Source organism: Microcaecilia unicolor, chromosome 9 (genome assembly GCF_901765095.1).
Source record: "Microcaecilia unicolor chromosome 9, aMicUni1.1, whole genome shotgun sequence".
NCBI lineage: Eukaryota > Metazoa > Chordata > Amphibia > Gymnophiona > Siphonopidae > Microcaecilia > Microcaecilia unicolor.
In genome coordinates, this window is record NC_044039.1 from 151,044,544 (window position 1) to 151,063,042 (window position 18,499).

Consider the following 18,499-nt stretch of genomic DNA (forward strand, 5'->3'; position numbering starts at 1 on the left):
GTGCAACTTGTCTTCAGCAGGGCGGGTATGTGGACGGGGGAAAAATGTTGGCAAGACTATTGACTGGTTCAGATGGAACTCAGGTCAAAGAGGTGCACTTGATCCCCACAGGACAAAAGGGAGAAAACAGAAAAGGGGTGGGGAAAATAGGCTCTATTCAAACAATATTTGCAAATATTCTCGAGATTTTTGCATCGCCACTTGCTCGCTCTTAAGGAGGAACTGTGCATTCCTTTATGCTATTATCTTCCTGAGTGTTATCCATCTAACCATTGAATACTCCTTTGGAAGAAAGGATTGTGTATTCCTTAGTGTTCTTTTCCCAGTGTGCCAACCACCTTAAAGACTGAAACACTTCCGGAAGACTCCTGAGGAAGGCGCTACAGTGCCGAAACATGGCTGTGTTGAGTCACCTATTCATAATAAATATCATTGTTTTAACTAATCCATACGTCTCCCCCATTGTTTGAATAGAGCCTATTTTCCCCACCCCTTTTCTGTTTTCTCAGATGGAACTCAGACACCACCTTCGGCAAGAACTTAGGGTGAGTGCGGAGGACTACTCTTATGATGAAACTTGATATAAAGTGCATGCACTACCAGGGCCTGAAGCTCACTGACTTTACGAGCTGAAGTAACAGCCACCAAGAAAATGACCTTCATGGTCAAATACTTTAGATGGCAGGAATTCAGTGGCTCAAAAGGAGCTTCCATCAGCTGGGTGAGAACGACGTTGATATGCCATGACACTGGTGGAGGTTTGACAGGGGGCTTTGACAGAAGCAAACCTCTCATAAAGCGAACTACTAAAGGCTGTCCAGAGATAGGCTTACCCTCTACACGTTGATGAAAAGCACTAATTGCACTAAGGTGAACTCTTACGGAGTTGGTCTTGAGACCAGACTCTGATAAGTGTAGAAGGTATTCAAGCAGGGTCCGTGTAGGACAAGAAAAATGATCTAGGGCCTTGCTGTCACAACAGACGGCAAACTTCCTCCATTTGAAAGAATAACACTTTTTCATGGAATCTTTCTTGGAAACAAGCAAGACTCGGGAGACACCCTCTGAAAGACCCAAAGAGGGAATTTCTAAGCTCTCAACATCCGGGCTGTGAGAGCCAGAGACTGGAGGTTGGGATGTAGAAACGACCCCTCGTTCTGGGTGAGGAGGGTCGGAAAACACTCCAATCTCCACGGTTCTTCGGGAAACAACTCCAGAAGAAGAGGGAACCAGATCTGACGGGGCCAAAAGGGCGCAATCAGAATCATGGTTCCACGGTCTTGCCTGAGTTTCAGCAAAGTCTTCCGTACTAGAGGTATGGGAGGATACGCATACAGAAGGCCTGTCCCCCAATGTAGGAGAAAGGCATCTGACGCTAGTCTGTCGTGGGCCTGAAGTCTGGAACAGAATTGAGGGTCTTTGTGATTGATCTGAGTGGCAAAAAGATCCACCGAGGGGGTGCCCCACTCTTGGAAGATCTTGTGGACAACGGCCATGTTTAGCGACCAGTCGTGAGGTCACATGATCCTGCTCAACCCGTCGACCAGACTGTTGTTTACACCTGCCAGATAAGTGGCCTAGAGAAACATGCCGTGATGGTGCACCCAAAACCACATCCGGACGGCTTCCTGACACAGAGGGCAAGATTCGGTGCCCCCGTGCTTGTTGGTGTAATACATAGCAATCTGATTGTCTGTCTGAAGTAGAATGATTTGGTTGGACAGCCGATCTCTGAAAGCCTTAAGAGCGTTCCAGATCGCTCATAATTCCAGGAGGTTGATCTGAAGATCCTTTTCCTGAAAGGACCAAGCTCCTTGAGTGTGAAGTCCACCTACATGAGCTCCCCACCCCAGGAGGGATGCATCCGTTGTCAGCACTTTTTGCGGCTGAGGAATTTGGAATGGATGTCCCAAGGTCAAATTGGATCGAATGGTCCACCACTGAAGGGAACTGTAAAAGTTGGTGGAGAGATGGATCACATCCTCTAGATCCCCTGTGGCCTGGCACCACTGGGAGGTTAGGGTCCATTGAGGTGATCTCATATGTAGGTGTGCTATGGGAGTTACATGAACTGCGGAAGCCATGTGCCCTAAGAGTCTCAACATCTGCCGAACTGTGATCTGTTGAGATGCTCGAGCCAAGGACACTAGGGCCAGGAGATTGTCTGCCCTTGCCTGGGGAAGATAAGCTTGAGACGTCCATGTGTCCAACAGAGCTCCAATGAACTCCAATTTCTGAACTGGGACAAGGTGGGACTTGGGATAATTGATTACGAACCCCAGTAGTTCTAGCACTTGAATAGTCATCCGCATGGACTATAGAGCGCCTGCCTCCGAGGTGTTCTTCACCAGCCAATCGTCGAGATAAGCGAACACATGCACTCCCAGTCTATGTAGTGCTGCAACAACTGCCAGGCACTTTGTGAAAACCCTGGGCGCAGACGCGAGACCAAAGGGCAGTAACACAGTACTGAAAGTGCAGAGTTCCCAACCAAAATCGAAGATACTTCCTGTGAGCTAGGAGTATCGAGATGTGTGTATAGGCATCCTTCAAGTCCAGAGACCATAGCCAATCGTTTTCTTGAATCATGGGAAGAAGGGTGTCCAGGGAAACCATCCTGAACTTTTCTCAGACTAGGAATTTGTTCAGGGCCCTTAGGTCTAGGATGGGACACATCCTCCGTTTTCTTTTGCACAAGGAAGTACCTGGAATAGAATCCCAGCCCTTCTTCCCCTGGTGGTACGGGTTCGACCGCATTGGACTTTAGAAGGGCGGAGAGTTCCTCTGCATGTACCTGCTTGTGCTGGGAGCTGAAGGACTGAGCTCCCGGTGGGCAATTTGGAGGCCTGGATTCCAGATTGAGAGTGTATCCTAACCAGACTATTTGAAGAACCCACCTGTCGGAGGTTATAAGAGGCCACCTTTGGTGAAAAAATATCAACCTCCCCCCGACTGGCAAGGACACTTTTTCTGAGGCTATGCTGCACTGCAGCCAGTCCAAAGCCCGTCCCTTGCTTTTGCTGGGGAGCCCTAGGGGCCTTAGGCGCACACCATTGACGGGAACGAGCGTGCTGGGACTGAGCCTGGACAGGCTGTCGAGAAGCAGGAGTGTACCTACGCCTGTTGTAGGAATAGGGAGCACTCCTCTTCCCTCCAAAAAACCTCCTAGGTGAGGAGGTGGTAGCAGAAGACACCCGGCGGAAGAATCCATAGCATCATGGTGCTTTTTGATCTGATCGACCATGTCCTCTACTTTTTCTCCAAAAAGATTATCCCCCCAGCAAAGAACATCCGCCATTCCCTGCTGGGTCTTATGATCCAGGTCAGAGACATGCAGCGCATCACTATACCTTGAGCAGCTACTCGGGATGCCACATCAAAGTGTCGTAAGTAGCCCTGGCCAGGAATTTGCGATACGCCTGCTGCTGCCTGACCACCTGGTGAAAAGGTTCAGTGAGCTCCGGAGGAAGTGCTTCAACCAAACTAGACAGTTGCCTCACCAAGTTCCGCAAGTGGATGCTCATGTAGAGCTGGTATGTTTGGATCTTGGCTGCGAGCATAGCGGCCTGATACGTCTTTATCCCAAAAGAATCCAAGGTCCTAGACTCTCTGCCTGGGGGCACCGAGGCATAGTCTCTAGTACTGTTGGCTCTTCTGAGAGCACAGTCCACCACCATGGAATCGCGAGGAAGTTGGGTCTTCACCATTACCGGTTCTCCATGGACTCTGTACTGGGACTCAGATTTTGGGGGGACCACTGGATTAGAAAGAGGGAACGACCAATTTCGCATAACAACTTCCCTGAGCATATTATGCAAGGGGGTCGTTACAACCTCAGCAGGCGGAGAAGGATAATCCAAGACCTCGAGCATCTCGGCCCTGGGCTCATCCACAATCTCCATAGAGAAGGGAATATCCTTAAACATTTCCCGAACAAAGGATGAGAAAGAAAGACTCTCAGGTGGAGACATTCTTCTTTCAAATGGCGAGTAAGATCAGAGGGAACCCCATATGACTCTTCCTCCAAAAAGTATCTGGGGTCTTCCTCCTCTTCCCAGGAGCGCTCATCATCGGTACCGGACAAAAGCTCTCTAAGAGCAGCCCGAACCAGAGCCTGTCTCGACATCGAGGAGCAACGACCTCGTGGGGGATGTCAAGAAGTCGACCCCTGCTTGGACTCCGGCGAAGCTTCCTCCATCGACGTCGAGGGGGAATCGACCCTGGTGGCGGCCAACACCGATACCACAAGCGGCACTGAGGACGAGAACCTCACCACAGGCGATTGCCCAGATGCCGCTTCCGCAGTCAGTTCAGAAGGCACAAGAACCCCAACACCGAAGCAGATTGGCGCAGCAATCCCTCCAGAAGCTCTGGAAGAAGGGCTCTGATGCGCTTGTTGAGAGCTTCCATTGGAAAAGGCTGGGGGGCCGGTGCAGGAGTCGGTGGCAGAATCTGAGGGGGCTCGAGAGCCGGTACCAGGCTGCCAGATGACTGACGCATCGGCACTTCCTGTATGGAGGGTGAGCAGTCCTCCCGACGCTTCTCGGGTGCCGACTCCCTCGGTACCGTGCATGGAAGAACGATGACGGTGCTTCTTAGCCTTCGCTCGACGCCAGTCATTGAGACTCCTCGGTATCAAAGAGGAGGATGTGGAATCCTCACGCCTCCTCGGGGCCAGGTCCGACGGTCGGTCCCGGGGGGGCCTGCATAGCAGTAGATCTCGAGATAGGTGGAGACCCACTCGATGCCTCGCTGCTCCCAGCGTGATGCGGTCGTTCGGCAGCCATTACCTGCCCTCTCGATGTTGATGCTTCCCTCGATGTCGACATCGATGCCGCCGACCTTGGTACCGATGTCGATGCCGACGTCGAAGGACAGGACCGATCCGCAAAGAGCTTCTCACGTTGAGCCTCCTGAGACACTTGGGGCCGTTTCTTCATTAAAAAACACAGCTTACATGCAGCTGGAAAATGCTCGGGCCCAAGGCACTGGAGACACCACGCATGGGGGTCTGTACCCGAGATGGTCCGGTTGCAGTGAGTACGCTTGAAGCCGCTGGGAGTCCTCGACATGGACGGAAAAACAGCGGCTGCCAAATAAAAAGGCACAAAAAAGGAAAAAATGACCCGGCTGAGCAGCCTAAAGGGCGGCCGCGACGAAAAAGAAAGGAAACAAACAAGTGAAGAAAAACTAATAAAATAAGGGGAAAACTTTTTTTTTTTTTTGATATTTGAAAAAACTACTAACAAGAAGACAAAAAAAAAAAAAGAGAGAGAAAAAAAGGGGAGCGGTAAAACACTAACCAAGTCTCCTGAGCCGAAAACTGAGTACCGTCTAGAAACGTGTCACTCAAGACACGGACAGAGAAAAACTGAGGGACTCACGCTCGTGTCGCAGGAGGGAAGCTGTTCGCACATGCGCGGAGCGTTCAAGAGACTTCTTTGCTTGCTTTCAATATTTTACTGGTTTTCTGGGCCGTCGCAGACTACGACCCAATTGAGAGAATAACCAGCCTGCTTGACCTCGGAGAAATAATGTACCCTCAAAAGAGGGGGCGGAGACCTTCCAGCCAACAAGTAAAAATCGACGTATATCCCCAAAAAGAAGGTGCCCCCGAAAAGGAAGCCAAATCAGCAGCCCAATGGCACAACCACACCATCAAGGCCAAGGACATCTCCTTCACCAATGCTCACAGAAAATCATTGAAAAGGTCCGCCAAATAGGCCAGACCCACCTCCAGTGAGAGCAAAGAGGTACCAAAGTTCTCCCCTGCAGAGGCTGCTTGCACTCAGCAAAAGCAGGCGCACACCACATAGGAGCCAAACATGGTAACCAACATGGTAGCCTGCAGACACAAAGCGGCTACTTCAAAGGAAGTATTCAATGATGCCTCCAGCCACCTGTCCTGTACATCCTTCAGGGCCGTACTGCCCTCCACTGGGTCTTCACTTCTAGAAGGCGAAAGGAATCCAACTCCGACATCGGCAACAGGTAGATCTTAGCCATAGCCATAACCCTAGCCTCCTGTGACCCTGCCTCCGGGGTATCCCATTGGTCCAATATCAGGACCCACACAGTTGGATAGACATGAAAAGTCCGCGGGGGTGTCTTCACGCCTGACATCATTGGATGAGTCATGGCCTCCAATGCGGGGCCGAAATTTTCAACACCTCCAGCACCCTGGTAATTAGGGAGGTCAATTCCTCTTTTCAGAATATACAGGTGACCGTGGGGTCATCACCCTGATCCGGCAGCCACTCCCCCTATTCCAAGAGGTCCCCTGAAGAATGCCCTGAAACCACTGAAAGGCGGCCCTACGACAGCGGGACCAACACCAGGGAAAGCTCATCTAGGTCCCTGGGAGGCTCCAAACACGGCACAACCAGAGGGATTGGATCCAGGCAGAGCTGCACACTGGCCAGAAACCACCAGACTCCACAACCCTGAATGGGTCTTCCACTGCCTGTCCAAGCACTTTTTTTGTGCAGCAGAACTCCCTTAAAGCTGTATACACTTGTCTGTTTGGTTTTTTTTGCAAGAAGCAGGAGAATCTGCTCAACCCGCACACAGGGAGCCCTACAGCCGGGAGTTGGGAGAGGCGATTTCAGGGGACTAGAAGGAAGGGACCTGGCTTCACCAGGTGTATCACCTAGCTGAGAGCAGCCCACTCAACCCCACCACCCAACTGTGCCCACAAGGAAGTCCAGGAGCTAAGATCAATCAAAAGCTGCCAGGGTATATCTGTCCATCTGCTAGATAGACTAGTGGAAGTGAGGCTGCTACCAGGATCCTATATGGATGAGCTCAGATGTTCTCTATCTCCTTCTGCTAGCAAATGGACATAACCCACAAGTCTCTGGATTGGAAGAATATATTCTTCAATGTACAAGTCAGTAAAGTTAATGTATACTCAAGCCACGTACAACCAAAAACTAATGTAGAACATACATCAGCAATGCTTTTTTTTTTAATCTGGAGCAGAATACAGAAACCACCACCCCTCCCCCAACGAGTGACCCATTTAAGGTCTGACCCTTTGGCAGTTACCTAACCCCCCTTCCCCCAAGTGGGACCAGTTTTATGTTTCCTCCATATGTCATACATAAACAAACTCCTCCTTATATAAATCTTATGAGGACACACCACTAGCATCAGTCTAACTCAATGGTTCCCAAACCTAATCCTGGAGGCACTCCAGCCAGTCAGGTTTTTGGGATATCCACAATGAATATTCATGAGAGATTTGCATGCAGTGGAGGCAGTGCATGCAAATCTCTCTCATGAATACTCATTGTGGATATTCCAAAAACCTGTCTGGCTGGGGTGCCTCAAGGAGCAGGTTTGGAAACCACTGGTCTACTTCATTCTGAATTAATACATAAGAACCAAACTGCCATATATTGGGGGAATTTTACAAAAGGGGTGCGTTTTTAGTTCATGCTAAAAATCAGCTGGCACTAAATGCCGAGATGCCCATTACATTCCTATGGACATCTAAACGTTTAGCACAGCTGACTTAGCGTGACCTAAAAACTCTAGCGCGTCTTAGTAAAAGACCCCCATTGAAAGAGTAATTTAAGCTTTAGTGTGTTTTTAATTCTATTTTCCTGTAACACTTCCTGATGAAATGCCCAACGAGCAGACTGAAAGGCTGAGAGATGAGCTTTCTTCTTACTGCTTCTGCTGCTGCATAGCCAGGTGGCTGGTACTCTCCTGCCGAGTCAATACTTCCTGCAGAGTGGACATGACTCTGCCCTGCCTCAGAGGTTGCACATTTTCTTTACTTAGCTCCCATTCATCACCTCCTTCTGCCATGGTAATCTTTGCTCACCCTGCAACAAAGACAGAGTGTACACTACTACTTCTAGCACAATTTAAGCTGGGTTGCTCTTTTCCAGCTACAACTTTTAGCATTATGGGCAGGGGAGAGAAGAGAATTGCTGGACATGGATGGATGAAGGGGAAGGCAGGGGAGAATGGAGAGTTGCTGGGCATGAATGGATGGAGGGGAGGGCAGGGGAGAGAGGAAATTTGCTGGATATGGGTGGATGGAGGAGAGGGCAGGGGAGAATGGAGAGTTCCTGGACATGGATGGAGGGGAGGGGAGGGGAGAGAGAATTGCTGAACATGGATGGATGAATGGAGGGGGTAGGGGACAGAGGAAAATTGCTGGATATGGGTGGATGGAGGAGAGGGCAGGGGAGAATGGACATGGATGGATGGAGGGGAGGGAAGTCAAGAAGGAGGTGCACATGGATGGAGGGGAGGGAAGAGAGGAGAAATGCTGGACGTGGATGGAGTCTGCGTACTCTTTATCTTTTAAAAAAAATACTATAAATAAAAATCACAAAAAAGATTTAAAAAAAAAAAATAGATAAAACAATCCATATCTCATACCCCTGGAGCATACTACTCATTATACACCCTTCCCAATTATTACTTATTATGACAGAACATTTCTCCTAACGGTTCCCTTAAAAACATAATCGCCATTACATGATAACCTTGCTAGCGCCCGTTTCATTTGTGTGAGAAACGGGCCTTTTTTTACTAGTAAGAACATAAGCATTGCCATACAGACTGAAGGTCCATCAAGCCCAATATTCTGTTTCCAACAGTGGCCAATCCAGGTCACAAGTACCTGACAAGATCCCAAAAATAAGCAGTGGATTTTCCCATGTCCATTTTAATAAAGGCTTACGGACTTTTCTTTTAGAAAATCATCCAAACATTTTTTAAACCCTACTAAGCTCACTTTTACCATTCACCGTAGAAGCTACAGATAATCCTATTCAAATGTATTACAAAAAGCTCATGCGTATTTAAAATGAGCATTCTGTGCACTGCACAGAGCAGCACCTTTAATGTGCCAAATTTTCAGGCAGCTAGAGCTGCTGGGACGACTTGGTGCAGTAGTCTGCTTCCACCAGAATAGTTTTAGTAGGGACAGAAGGAAGAGTTTAGTGGGGGTGAATTAGGCTGATGTAATGCAAGATCCTTCAGTAATGATGGTAAACAGCAGCCCCGGAGAAAGAATGCAAGACAGCAATGGTCTAATGAAATCAGGCTAGGGCTTTTCAGCTTGGAGAAGAGACAGCTGAGGGGAGACATGATAGAGGTATATAAAATAATGAGCGGAGTGGAACAGGTGGATGTGAAACGTCTGTTCACGCTTTCCAAAATTACTAGGACTAGGGAGCATGTGATTAAACTACTGTGTAGTAAATTTAAAACAAATAGGAGAAAACTTTTTTTCACCCAACGCGTAATTAAACTCTGGAATTTGTTGCCGGAGAACGTAGTGAAGGCAGTTGAGTTAGCAGAATTTAAGGGGGGGTTGGACGGTTTCCTAAGGGACAAGTCCATAGACCGCTACTAAATGGACTTAGGAAAAATCCACAATTTTGGGAATAACTTGTATAAAATGTTTGTACGTTTGGGTGGCTTGCCAGGTGCCCTTGACCTGGATTAGCCGCTGTCAGGGGCAGGATGCTGGGCTCGATGGACCTTTGGTCTTTTCCCAGTATGGCATTACTTATGTACAGAAGGGCCGCATACACCAGGATCCTGGTGTATTTGGGATCAGAAGGGCAGCATTCATCTCTTCTGATCGAAAATACACCAGAATCCTGGTGTATGCGGCCCTTCTGAGCCCAAATACACCAGGCCCTTCTGATTAGAAACAGAGCTGAATCTAGGTGTATGATGTCTCTCAGACAATGAATACAGCTGGATTTAGGTGTGAGCACCCCTTCCAGAAAGTTTTGGACATATGTAAAGAAATGTTTCTGCTGTGTCTAGCAGGTACAATAATTTTTAATGCTGTTTTGCTGATTTAAAATTTTATGTTATCAATATATATAAATGTCGAGTGTCGTACTCACTCACAAATGCGCAGTAGAGACCCTCTCTGCCCCGTGTCAATACGTGATGACGAAGGCGGAACAGAGGGTCTCTACTGCGCATTTGCGAGGGACACCGCCGTCGCTAACGCTCCCCCCACCCGGAGTCACCGCCGCCACCCACCTTCCACCCGGTCGGGCCCTCACTCCACTATTGAAACAGCGAGGGCACGCAGCACACAGCTCTGCTGAGCTGCCGTCGGCCTTCCTTCTTCTTCTCTGCTTGTGTCCCGCCCTCGACGACGTTACGTCACACGAGAGCGGGACACAGGCAGAGAAGAAGGAAGGCCACGGCAGCTCAGCAGTACAGCTGTGTGCTGCGTGCCCTCGCTGTTTCAATAGCGGAGCGAGGGCCCGACCGGGTGGAAGGTGGGTGGCGACGGCTCCGGGAGGGGAAGCGGCAGCGGCGAACTCGGCGGCAGGGTGGGGGGGCCTTTCAACCCCCCCCCCCCCATACTAGCCCGTTTTTACGGGCTGAACGGCTAGTATGTTCATAGGGGAAGTTTTAAAATAAATGACATTTTTGTCAAATTTTAACACACATAGGCATTAAAACGTTTGCAAGTATTTTTATAGCGGACTATCTTTATTGCCATCATGAAGAAAAAAGCAGGCATCTAGCGCTCCAATGAAAATCACAGCACTGGAAATAACAAAGCAGCTTTTGCAGTACTGACAAATATATTTTGAAAATAACCCTCTCCCCCCATTCCCCTCACAGACCCTTGAAAATTCCACCAGCCCCCTACAACTCCTCTTAGATCTTCTCCCCCCCCCCCCCCCCCCAATCCCCTTACAAAAGAGAAAGCAAATCTACTTTGCTATTGTTTTTGACAAATGGAGATGGCTGCTGCAGGGGGACCGGCTTCAACTTTATAATACTGTCTCTTGTGGACCAGATAAGCTTATCCCATTTCCCCTCATTTATCCTTAAGGAGATAAGAGTTTTCAGTTTTGGGCACAATATAAGCCATCACAAGAACAAAATATAAGAAAACCACTGGACTGCATTAGGGGCTGTAAAGATCATGTACTTATGTTTAAACAAAAGAGATCTGCATGAAACAAAATATTTATTTTTATTTGGAATTATAAAACCACTTGCCCCTGACATGTTGAAAACAATCCATTTGTGTATCTAAAAGGTAATCGTCTACAAAACAGATGAACATGTGATTCCATGTGCCCCAAATGAAAGGAGAGTTTAATTCTACTTCCATGTAAATTCAATATATTCCATCATCTTTATAACACCAGACTTCCCAAGACAGATTGCAACAACAGTTAAGATGAACCCATTAGGAAACAAGATATCCTCACTGAAATCTGTCCATCTATATTGCACAGAATAACAAAATGACTACAAACTACAAAGTTTATACTTGCTGTTTCTACCAGTTGCAATACATTTTGAAGCTTTTTTAATGATATTCAGTTATGTCTTATCTTCCACCTTGCAAAGCATGCCTATCCAACTGAAACAGCTTTAAACTTGTTACAAATGGACCAACAATAAAGAACGACAACGTTGATCAAACAACTCATAGGTTTCCTTGCTCTGTTTTGTTTGTATGGCAATGACAGCTGCGCGGAGGAGCGGAAACGGAGATTAACCAAAAGACTTACAGTGGACTGTCTAGATAGGCTCACTTCCACTCCTGTCCAGTCTATTAAACCTCCTTGATAGTGCCCAGGAGAACCTGGAAATAGAAGACTAGAGAACCAAAGCGCTGGGTTATGACTACTGATCGCTGCATAAAGCAGTGGCGGCCGTCAAAACAAAGAACTGTTCCAGTCTTAAGGTTAACAGATCCGGGGATCCCGCAGATCTGGCTTTTACACCGCCCCCTTTTGACCTTTTTCCTAGTCTGTACCTTTGCTTTCCCGTACTGCCCGTCGTCAGATCCCGTCGAAACTCCAAGGACCCTCCGCAGCCTAATACTTTTTTTTTTCCCAGCGCTCACTCTTTCTGAACGAACTGGGTTTCCCGCTCGCCAAAAGAGCCACGATCAAAATCCGTTTCAAACGCCAACCGCCGAACGCCCTAATTGGCGTTGAGAGAGACAGACCTCATTGGCTAACGGAAGTGGCGACATTGTGTAAGCATCATGGGAGTTGTAGTTTCGTAACGTAACGTTCTTGATTTCTGATTTTCTGTCTAGCCTCCTTCATAACAGGTTCTGCCTATGGTGGCGGATTAATAAATGCGGTTTCCCTATAGACGGCCTATAGTATATGAGACTTCGGACTGGGCTAAAACGATGATTCAGAAAATCCCTGGAACCTGTCGATTACACATGTGCACTGACCGTGTATTAATATATATATTTTTTTAATTGGCAGTCGTCTCATAATATTCCTTTTTCTCAACCATTTTTAATGACTATTTAAAATGATATTATGTGTATGCAAAAGTGTTTTATGTTTAATCAGATTTTTCCAGCTAGCAAACTTCCCTCTACAAGTGAGGTTCTATAATATAATGCGCTGTCACGCCCATGACAACAATAAAGTATATCGGCTATGCTATAACTCGCAATGGCAGGATTTAGCAACTGTCTGTGATTATATCGGTCATACGAAATAGGTTGTACAGTTCTAGCTGCCGTCAGATTCTCTGTTTATATGTTTGCATGAATAGTACAGTTTCCACTTTCAGGGGCGTAGACAGACATCCCAATTTTGGGTGGGCCTGGGCCCAAGATAGGTGGGTAGAACTCAGTGCTTTTTTTGTAGAAAAAAAGGTGCCGGTACTCATTATGGGCGGGGTCACCACATATGGCTCCACCCCTATGATAACCACACCCACATTAACCACACCCCCTATACCAGCCATGATGCATATAAACAGACATCATTGAAAATATTATAGTACTATAGGAGAAAAAAACGTGATTTTTTTTCATGATAAATAATCTCTGTAAGCTCTTACAGCTCCAGTATACCCAGTTCAAAATAAGACAGCCAATGTAAATTCTCAAATTGGACATATTACAAACACTAAAATGAAAATAAAATGATTTTTTTCTACCTTTGTTGTCTGGTGACTGTTTTTCTTTCCATATTGGTCCCAGTCTGTGATTCTGCTTTCCTTTGTTTTCGCTTAACTCTTCTGTGCCATTTGTCATTTTTGTCTCCTTTTTCTTTGCTTTCTTCAATATTTTTCAGGCTCTCTCTCTGTCCAGATTTAATTCATTCTTACTATCCATTCTTTAATTTCCTTCATCTACCTGTGGCTTTTCATCTTTTCCTCACCCTTGTTCTCCCCATGCCCCTTCCTCTTATTCTCCAGTCTTTCTCTATTCCCCTTTTCCATCCAGCAGCTCTGCTTTCTCTCCCCATCCTTCCAGTGTCTCCCCTATTTCTTTCTGCATTCTTCCATCCAGCGTCTTCCCTCTTTCTCTCCCCATCCTTCCGTTTTCCCTCTCTCTCTCCCCACCCTTCCATCTGTTTTCCCCCCTCTCTCTCCCCATCCTTCCATCTGTTTTTCCCCCTCTCTCTCCCCATCCTTCCATCTGTTTTCCCTCTCTCTCCCCATCCATCTGTTTTTCCCTCTCTCCCCAATTCTTCCATCTGTGTTTTCCCTCTCTCTCCCCATCCTTCCATCTGTTTTCCCCTCTCCCCAATCCTTCCATCTGTTTTTCCCCTCTCTCCCCAATCCTTCCATCTGTTTTTCCCTCTCTCTCCCCATCCTTCCCTCTGTTGGTTTCTCCCTATCTCCCCAATCCTTCCCTCTGTTGGTTTCCCTCTCTCCCCAATCCTTCCCTCTGTTGGTTTCCCTTTTTCTCTCTCTCCCCAATCCTTCCCTCTGTTGGTTTCCCTCTTTCCCTCTCTCCCCAATCCTTCCCTCTGTTGGTTTCCCTCTCTCCCCAATCCTTCCCTCTGTTGGTTTCCCTCTTTCTCTCTCTCCCCAATCCTTCCCTCTGTTGGTTTCCCTCTTTCCCTCTCTCCCCAATCCTTCCCTCTGTTGGTTTCCCTCTTTCCCCAACCCTTCCCTCTGTTGGTTTCCCTCTTTCCCTCTCTCCCCAATCCTTCCCTCTGTTGGTTTCCCTCTTTCTCTCTCTCCCCAATCCTTCCCTCTGTTGGTTTCCCTCTTTCCCTCTCTCCCCAATCCTTCCCTCTGTTGGTTTCCCTCTCTCCCCAATCCTTCCCTCTGTTGGTTTCCCTCTTTCTCTCTCTCCCCAATCCTTCCCTCTGTTGGTTTCCCTCTTTCCCTCTCTCCCCAATCCTTCCCTCTGTTGGTTTCCCTCTTTCCCCAACCCTTCCCTCTGTTGGTTTCCCTCTTTCCCTCTCTCCCCAATCCTTCCTTCTGTTGGTTTCCCTCTTTCTCTCTCTCCCCAATCCTTCCCTCTGTTGGTTTCCCTCTTTCCCCAATCCTTCCCTCTGTTGGTTTCCCTCTTTCCCTCTCCCCCCAATCCTTCCCTCTGTTGGTTTCCCTCTCTCCCCAATCCTTCCCTCTGTTGGTTTCCCTCTCTCCCCAATCCTTCCCTCTGTTGGTTTCCCTTTTTCTCTCTCTCCCCAATCCTTCCCTCTGTTGGTTTCCCTCTTTCCCTCTCTCCCCAATCCTTCCCTCTGTTGGTTTCCCTCTTTCCCTCTCTCCCCAATCCTTCCCTCTGTTGGTTTCCCTCTTTCCCCAACCCTTCCCTCTGTTGGTTTCCCTCTTTCCCTCTCTCCCCAATCCTTCCCTCTGTTGGTTTCCCTCTTTCTCTCTCTCCCCAATCCTTCCCTCTGTTGGTTTCCCTCTTTCCCTCTCTCCCCAATCCTTCCCTCTGTTGGTTTCCCTCTCTCCCCAATCCTACCCTCTGTTGGTTTCCCTCTTTCCCTCTCTCCCCAATCCTTCCCTCTGTTGGTTTCCCTTTTTCTCTCTCTCCCCAATCCTTTCCTCTGTTGGTTTCCCTCTCTCCCCAATCCTTCCCTCTGTTGGTTTCCCTCTTTCTCTCTCTCCCCAATCCTTCCCTCTGTTGGTTTCTCTCTCTCCCCAATCCTTCCCTCTGTTGGTTTCCCTCTTTCCCTCTCTCCCCAATCCTTCCCTCTGTTGGTTTCCCTCTTTCCCTCTCTCCCCAATCCTTCCCTCTGTTGGTTTCCCTCTTTCTCTCCCCAATCCTTTCCCCCCCGCGACACTCCGGGCGAGTCCTGCACTTAGTTTTTTTTTTTAAGACTCAGAATGTGCGAACGATGCAGCCGGCAGCGATTGAAAGAGGCTGTCTGGGCTGGCATCTGCGTCGGAGCTTCCCTCACCCTCTGCGAGTCCCGCGAAACAGGAAGTTGTAACAACGAAGGCGGGACTCGCAGAGGGTGAGGGAAGCTCCGACGCAGACGCCAGCCCAGACAGCCTCTTTCAATCGCTGCCGGCTGCATCGTTCGCACGTTCTGAGTCTTAAAAAAAAAAACTAAGTGCAGGACTCGCCCAGAGTGTCGTGGGGGGGGGGGGGGGGGGCGGCCAAAAAAAGGTGCCGGTACGCCGTACCGTTGCGTACCGGCACAAAAAAAGCACTGGTAGAACTCCACCCTGTCATACGAGTGATTTGGTCTCTCCCTCTCTTGCCTGCATGCGATATGGTCTCTCAAACTTCACCCCTTCCCTGCATACCTTTTAAATAGCAGATTTTCACCGGCAGCGAACAGCAACTAATACGCACTGCTCATGTTAGCTCCACAGCCTTCTCTCTGATGCAACTTCCTGTTTCCACATAGGCAGGAACAGTGGTGTTCCTGGCCTGGATGCGCCGATGCGCCCCCTCCCCAGGTGCAGCGCCCCCCCCCCCCGCTAGATAACACCTCTCCCCCTGGCGAAATGACACCCCCCCTGGGTGCACGCCGCTGGGTGGGGGGGTGCCGCGGCGCGTGCCTGCTCCTCCGAGTTTGCTAAACTTTGTTCGTTCGCTGCAGCTCCCTTTGCCCCGGAACAGGAATTAACCTGTTCCGGGGCAGAGGGAGCTGCAGCGAACGAGCGAAGTTTAGCAAACTCGGAGGAGCAGGCACGCACCGCAGCACCCCCCAGCGGCGTGCACCCGGGGTGGACCGCCCCCACAGCCCCCCCCCCTTGGTACGCCACTGGGCAGGAATACATCAAAGGGGAGGCTGTGGGGCTAGTGTGAACAGTATGTGTCAGTATTCAGGAGGGACAATTGTTGAGAGTTTTTGGCTGGTAGGGCTTGGGGATCCCTGCCAGCCACATCATATGTGTGCTGCTACTGGGTGGGCCAGAGCTCAAATTGGGTGGGCCTGGGCCCACCCTTGGCTACGCCACTGCTTTATTGTACACAATTATTAGCAGTAGTGCCTGAGGCATGTTTCATTACCTACTGAGAAAGCTCTCCATGTGTTAGATTATGCATGGATTAACACAATAGAACAATGAACTACAACCTCATAAACTACATTTAAAAAAAATAGAGTACAGTTCAGTTACTTGTAACCCTTAAAATGCACACTTCATTTTACTGATACTAACAAGACACATCCTACTACACCGATCTACAAAATTTCTTTGAAGGGGTGAACAAACATGTGGATAAAGGGGAGCCGGTTGATATTGTGTATCTGGATTTTCAGAAGGTGTTTGACAAAGTACCTCACGAAAGGCTCCAGAGGAAATTGGAGAGTCATGGGATAGGTGGATTAAAAACTGGTTAAAAGATAGAAAACAGAGAGTAGGGTTAAATGGTCAGTATTCTCAATGGCTCTGTGCTGGGGCCGCTGCTTTTTAACATATTTATAAATGACTTAGAGGTGGCAGTAAACTAGTGAGGTAATTAAATTTGCTGATGACACAAAGTTATTCAAAGTCGTTAATTCGTGGGAAGATTGTGAAAATTTACAACAGGACCTTATGAGACTGGGCGTCTAAATGGCAGATTGCGTTTAATGTGAGCAAGTGCAAAGTGATGCATGTGGAAAAGAGGAACCCGAATTATAGCTACGTCATGCAAGGTTCCACGTTAGGAGTCACAGACCAAGAAAGGGATCTAGGTGTCATCGTTGATGATACGTTGAAACCTTCTGCTCAGTGTGCTGCTGCGGATAAGAAAGCAAATAGAATGTTAGGTATTATTAGGAAAGGAATGGAAAACAAAAATGAGGATGTTGTAATGCCTTTGTATCGCTTCATGGTGCGACCACACCTCGAATATTGTGTTCAGTTCTGGTTGCTGCATCTCAAAAAAGATATAGTGGAATTAGAAAAGGTGCAGAGAAGGGCAACGAAAATGATAAAGGGGATGGGACGACTTCCCTATGAGGAAAGGCTAAAGTGGCTAGGGCTCTTCTGCTTAGAGAAAAGGCGGCTGAGGGGAGATATGATAGAGGTCTATAAAATAATGAGTGGAGTTGAATGGGTAGATGTGAAGCATCTGTTCACGCTTTCCAAAAATACTAGGACTAGGTGACATGCGATGAAGCTACAATGTAAATTTAAAACGAATCAGAGAAAATGTTTCTTCACTCAGCGTGTAATTAAACTGTGGAATTCGTTGCCAGAGAATGTGGTAAAGGCGGTTAGCTTAGTGGAGTTTTAAAAAGGTTTGGACGGCTTCCTAAAGGAAAAGTCCATAGACTGTTATTAAATGGATTTAGAGAAAATCCACTATTTCTAGAATAAGCAGTATAAAATGTTTTGTACATTTTTGGGATCTTGCCGGGTATTTGTGACCTGGATTGGCCACTGTTGGAAACAGGATGCTGGGCTCGATGGACCTTTGGTCTTTCCCAGTATGGCAATACTTATGTACTTATCCTGCATCCACTCACAGGATGAATACTTAAATAAATACAGATGTCATTCCACTATTAATTTGCTCTAGTGCACATCAATGGAAGTCTAAAGCATCTTCCTCTTTTCTCCTCATGTCTTATGCTTTAAATCAAATGTTAATCAAAACTACTCCTCGCTATGTTTAGATTTGTAATCAATAGAAATAAAACAAAATAAAACATGGAAAAGAAAATAAGATGATACCTTTTTTATTGGATATAACTCAATACATTTCTTGATTAGTTTTCGAAGGTTGCCCTTCTTCGTCAGATCGGAAATAAGCAAATGTTGGTAGATGATAGTATATATGAGTGAAACATCAAAGCATTTCAGTGACAGTCTATAAGCATGGAGACAGGGGATGAGTGAAACATCTAAGCATTTCAGTGACAGTCTAACAGGATGGGGGTGGGTAGGTAGGTGAGAGCCAGGGAGATATGCATGGGCTAGAAAACCCAGATCTTTGTTAAGTCCTGTCTGGTGGGTGTCAAAATATTTAATCATTCTGACTTCAAAGATCTTACATTCCTGTATTGTTTTAAAGTTCCCTTTTAGGATTCTTAGCATGAAATCACTGGTACAGTGTTCTGGTTTTGTAAAGTGCTGCCCCACGGGCGTGACATCTTTATTGGTACTAGCATTTTTCATATGGTGTCTATGTAAATTAAATCTCTTCTTTAGCATCTGACTTGTTTATCCAATGTAGCAGCCTTCGTTGCATTTTTTACACTGAATGATGTATACCACATTGGAAGATGAGCACGTGAAAGATTCCATAATGTTGAATATTTTTCCTTTGTGAATGACCGTGGGGTCCTGTGAAATATTTTGGCATAGTTTGCAG

At 47.5% G+C, this 18,499-nt stretch overlaps 1 protein-coding gene across 1 annotated transcript in view; it reads right to left on the reverse strand.

The window, feature by feature from the left end:
• BUB1B (BUB1 mitotic checkpoint serine/threonine kinase B) overlaps positions 1-11,894 on the reverse strand; it is a 236,482-nt gene extending 224,588 nt beyond the window's left edge. Inside the window, exons 1-2 of the mRNA XM_030213704.1 lie at positions 11,777-11,894; positions 7,676-7,832 (exon numbers count right to left, since the gene is read on the reverse strand). Coding sequence (XP_030069564.1) covers positions 7,676-7,815 — 140 coding nt within the window. The 5' untranslated portion in view covers positions 7,816-7,832; positions 11,777-11,894. The remainder of the gene's footprint in view (positions 1-7,675; positions 7,833-11,776) is intronic.
• Positions 11,895-18,499: the final 6,605 nt, after the last annotated feature.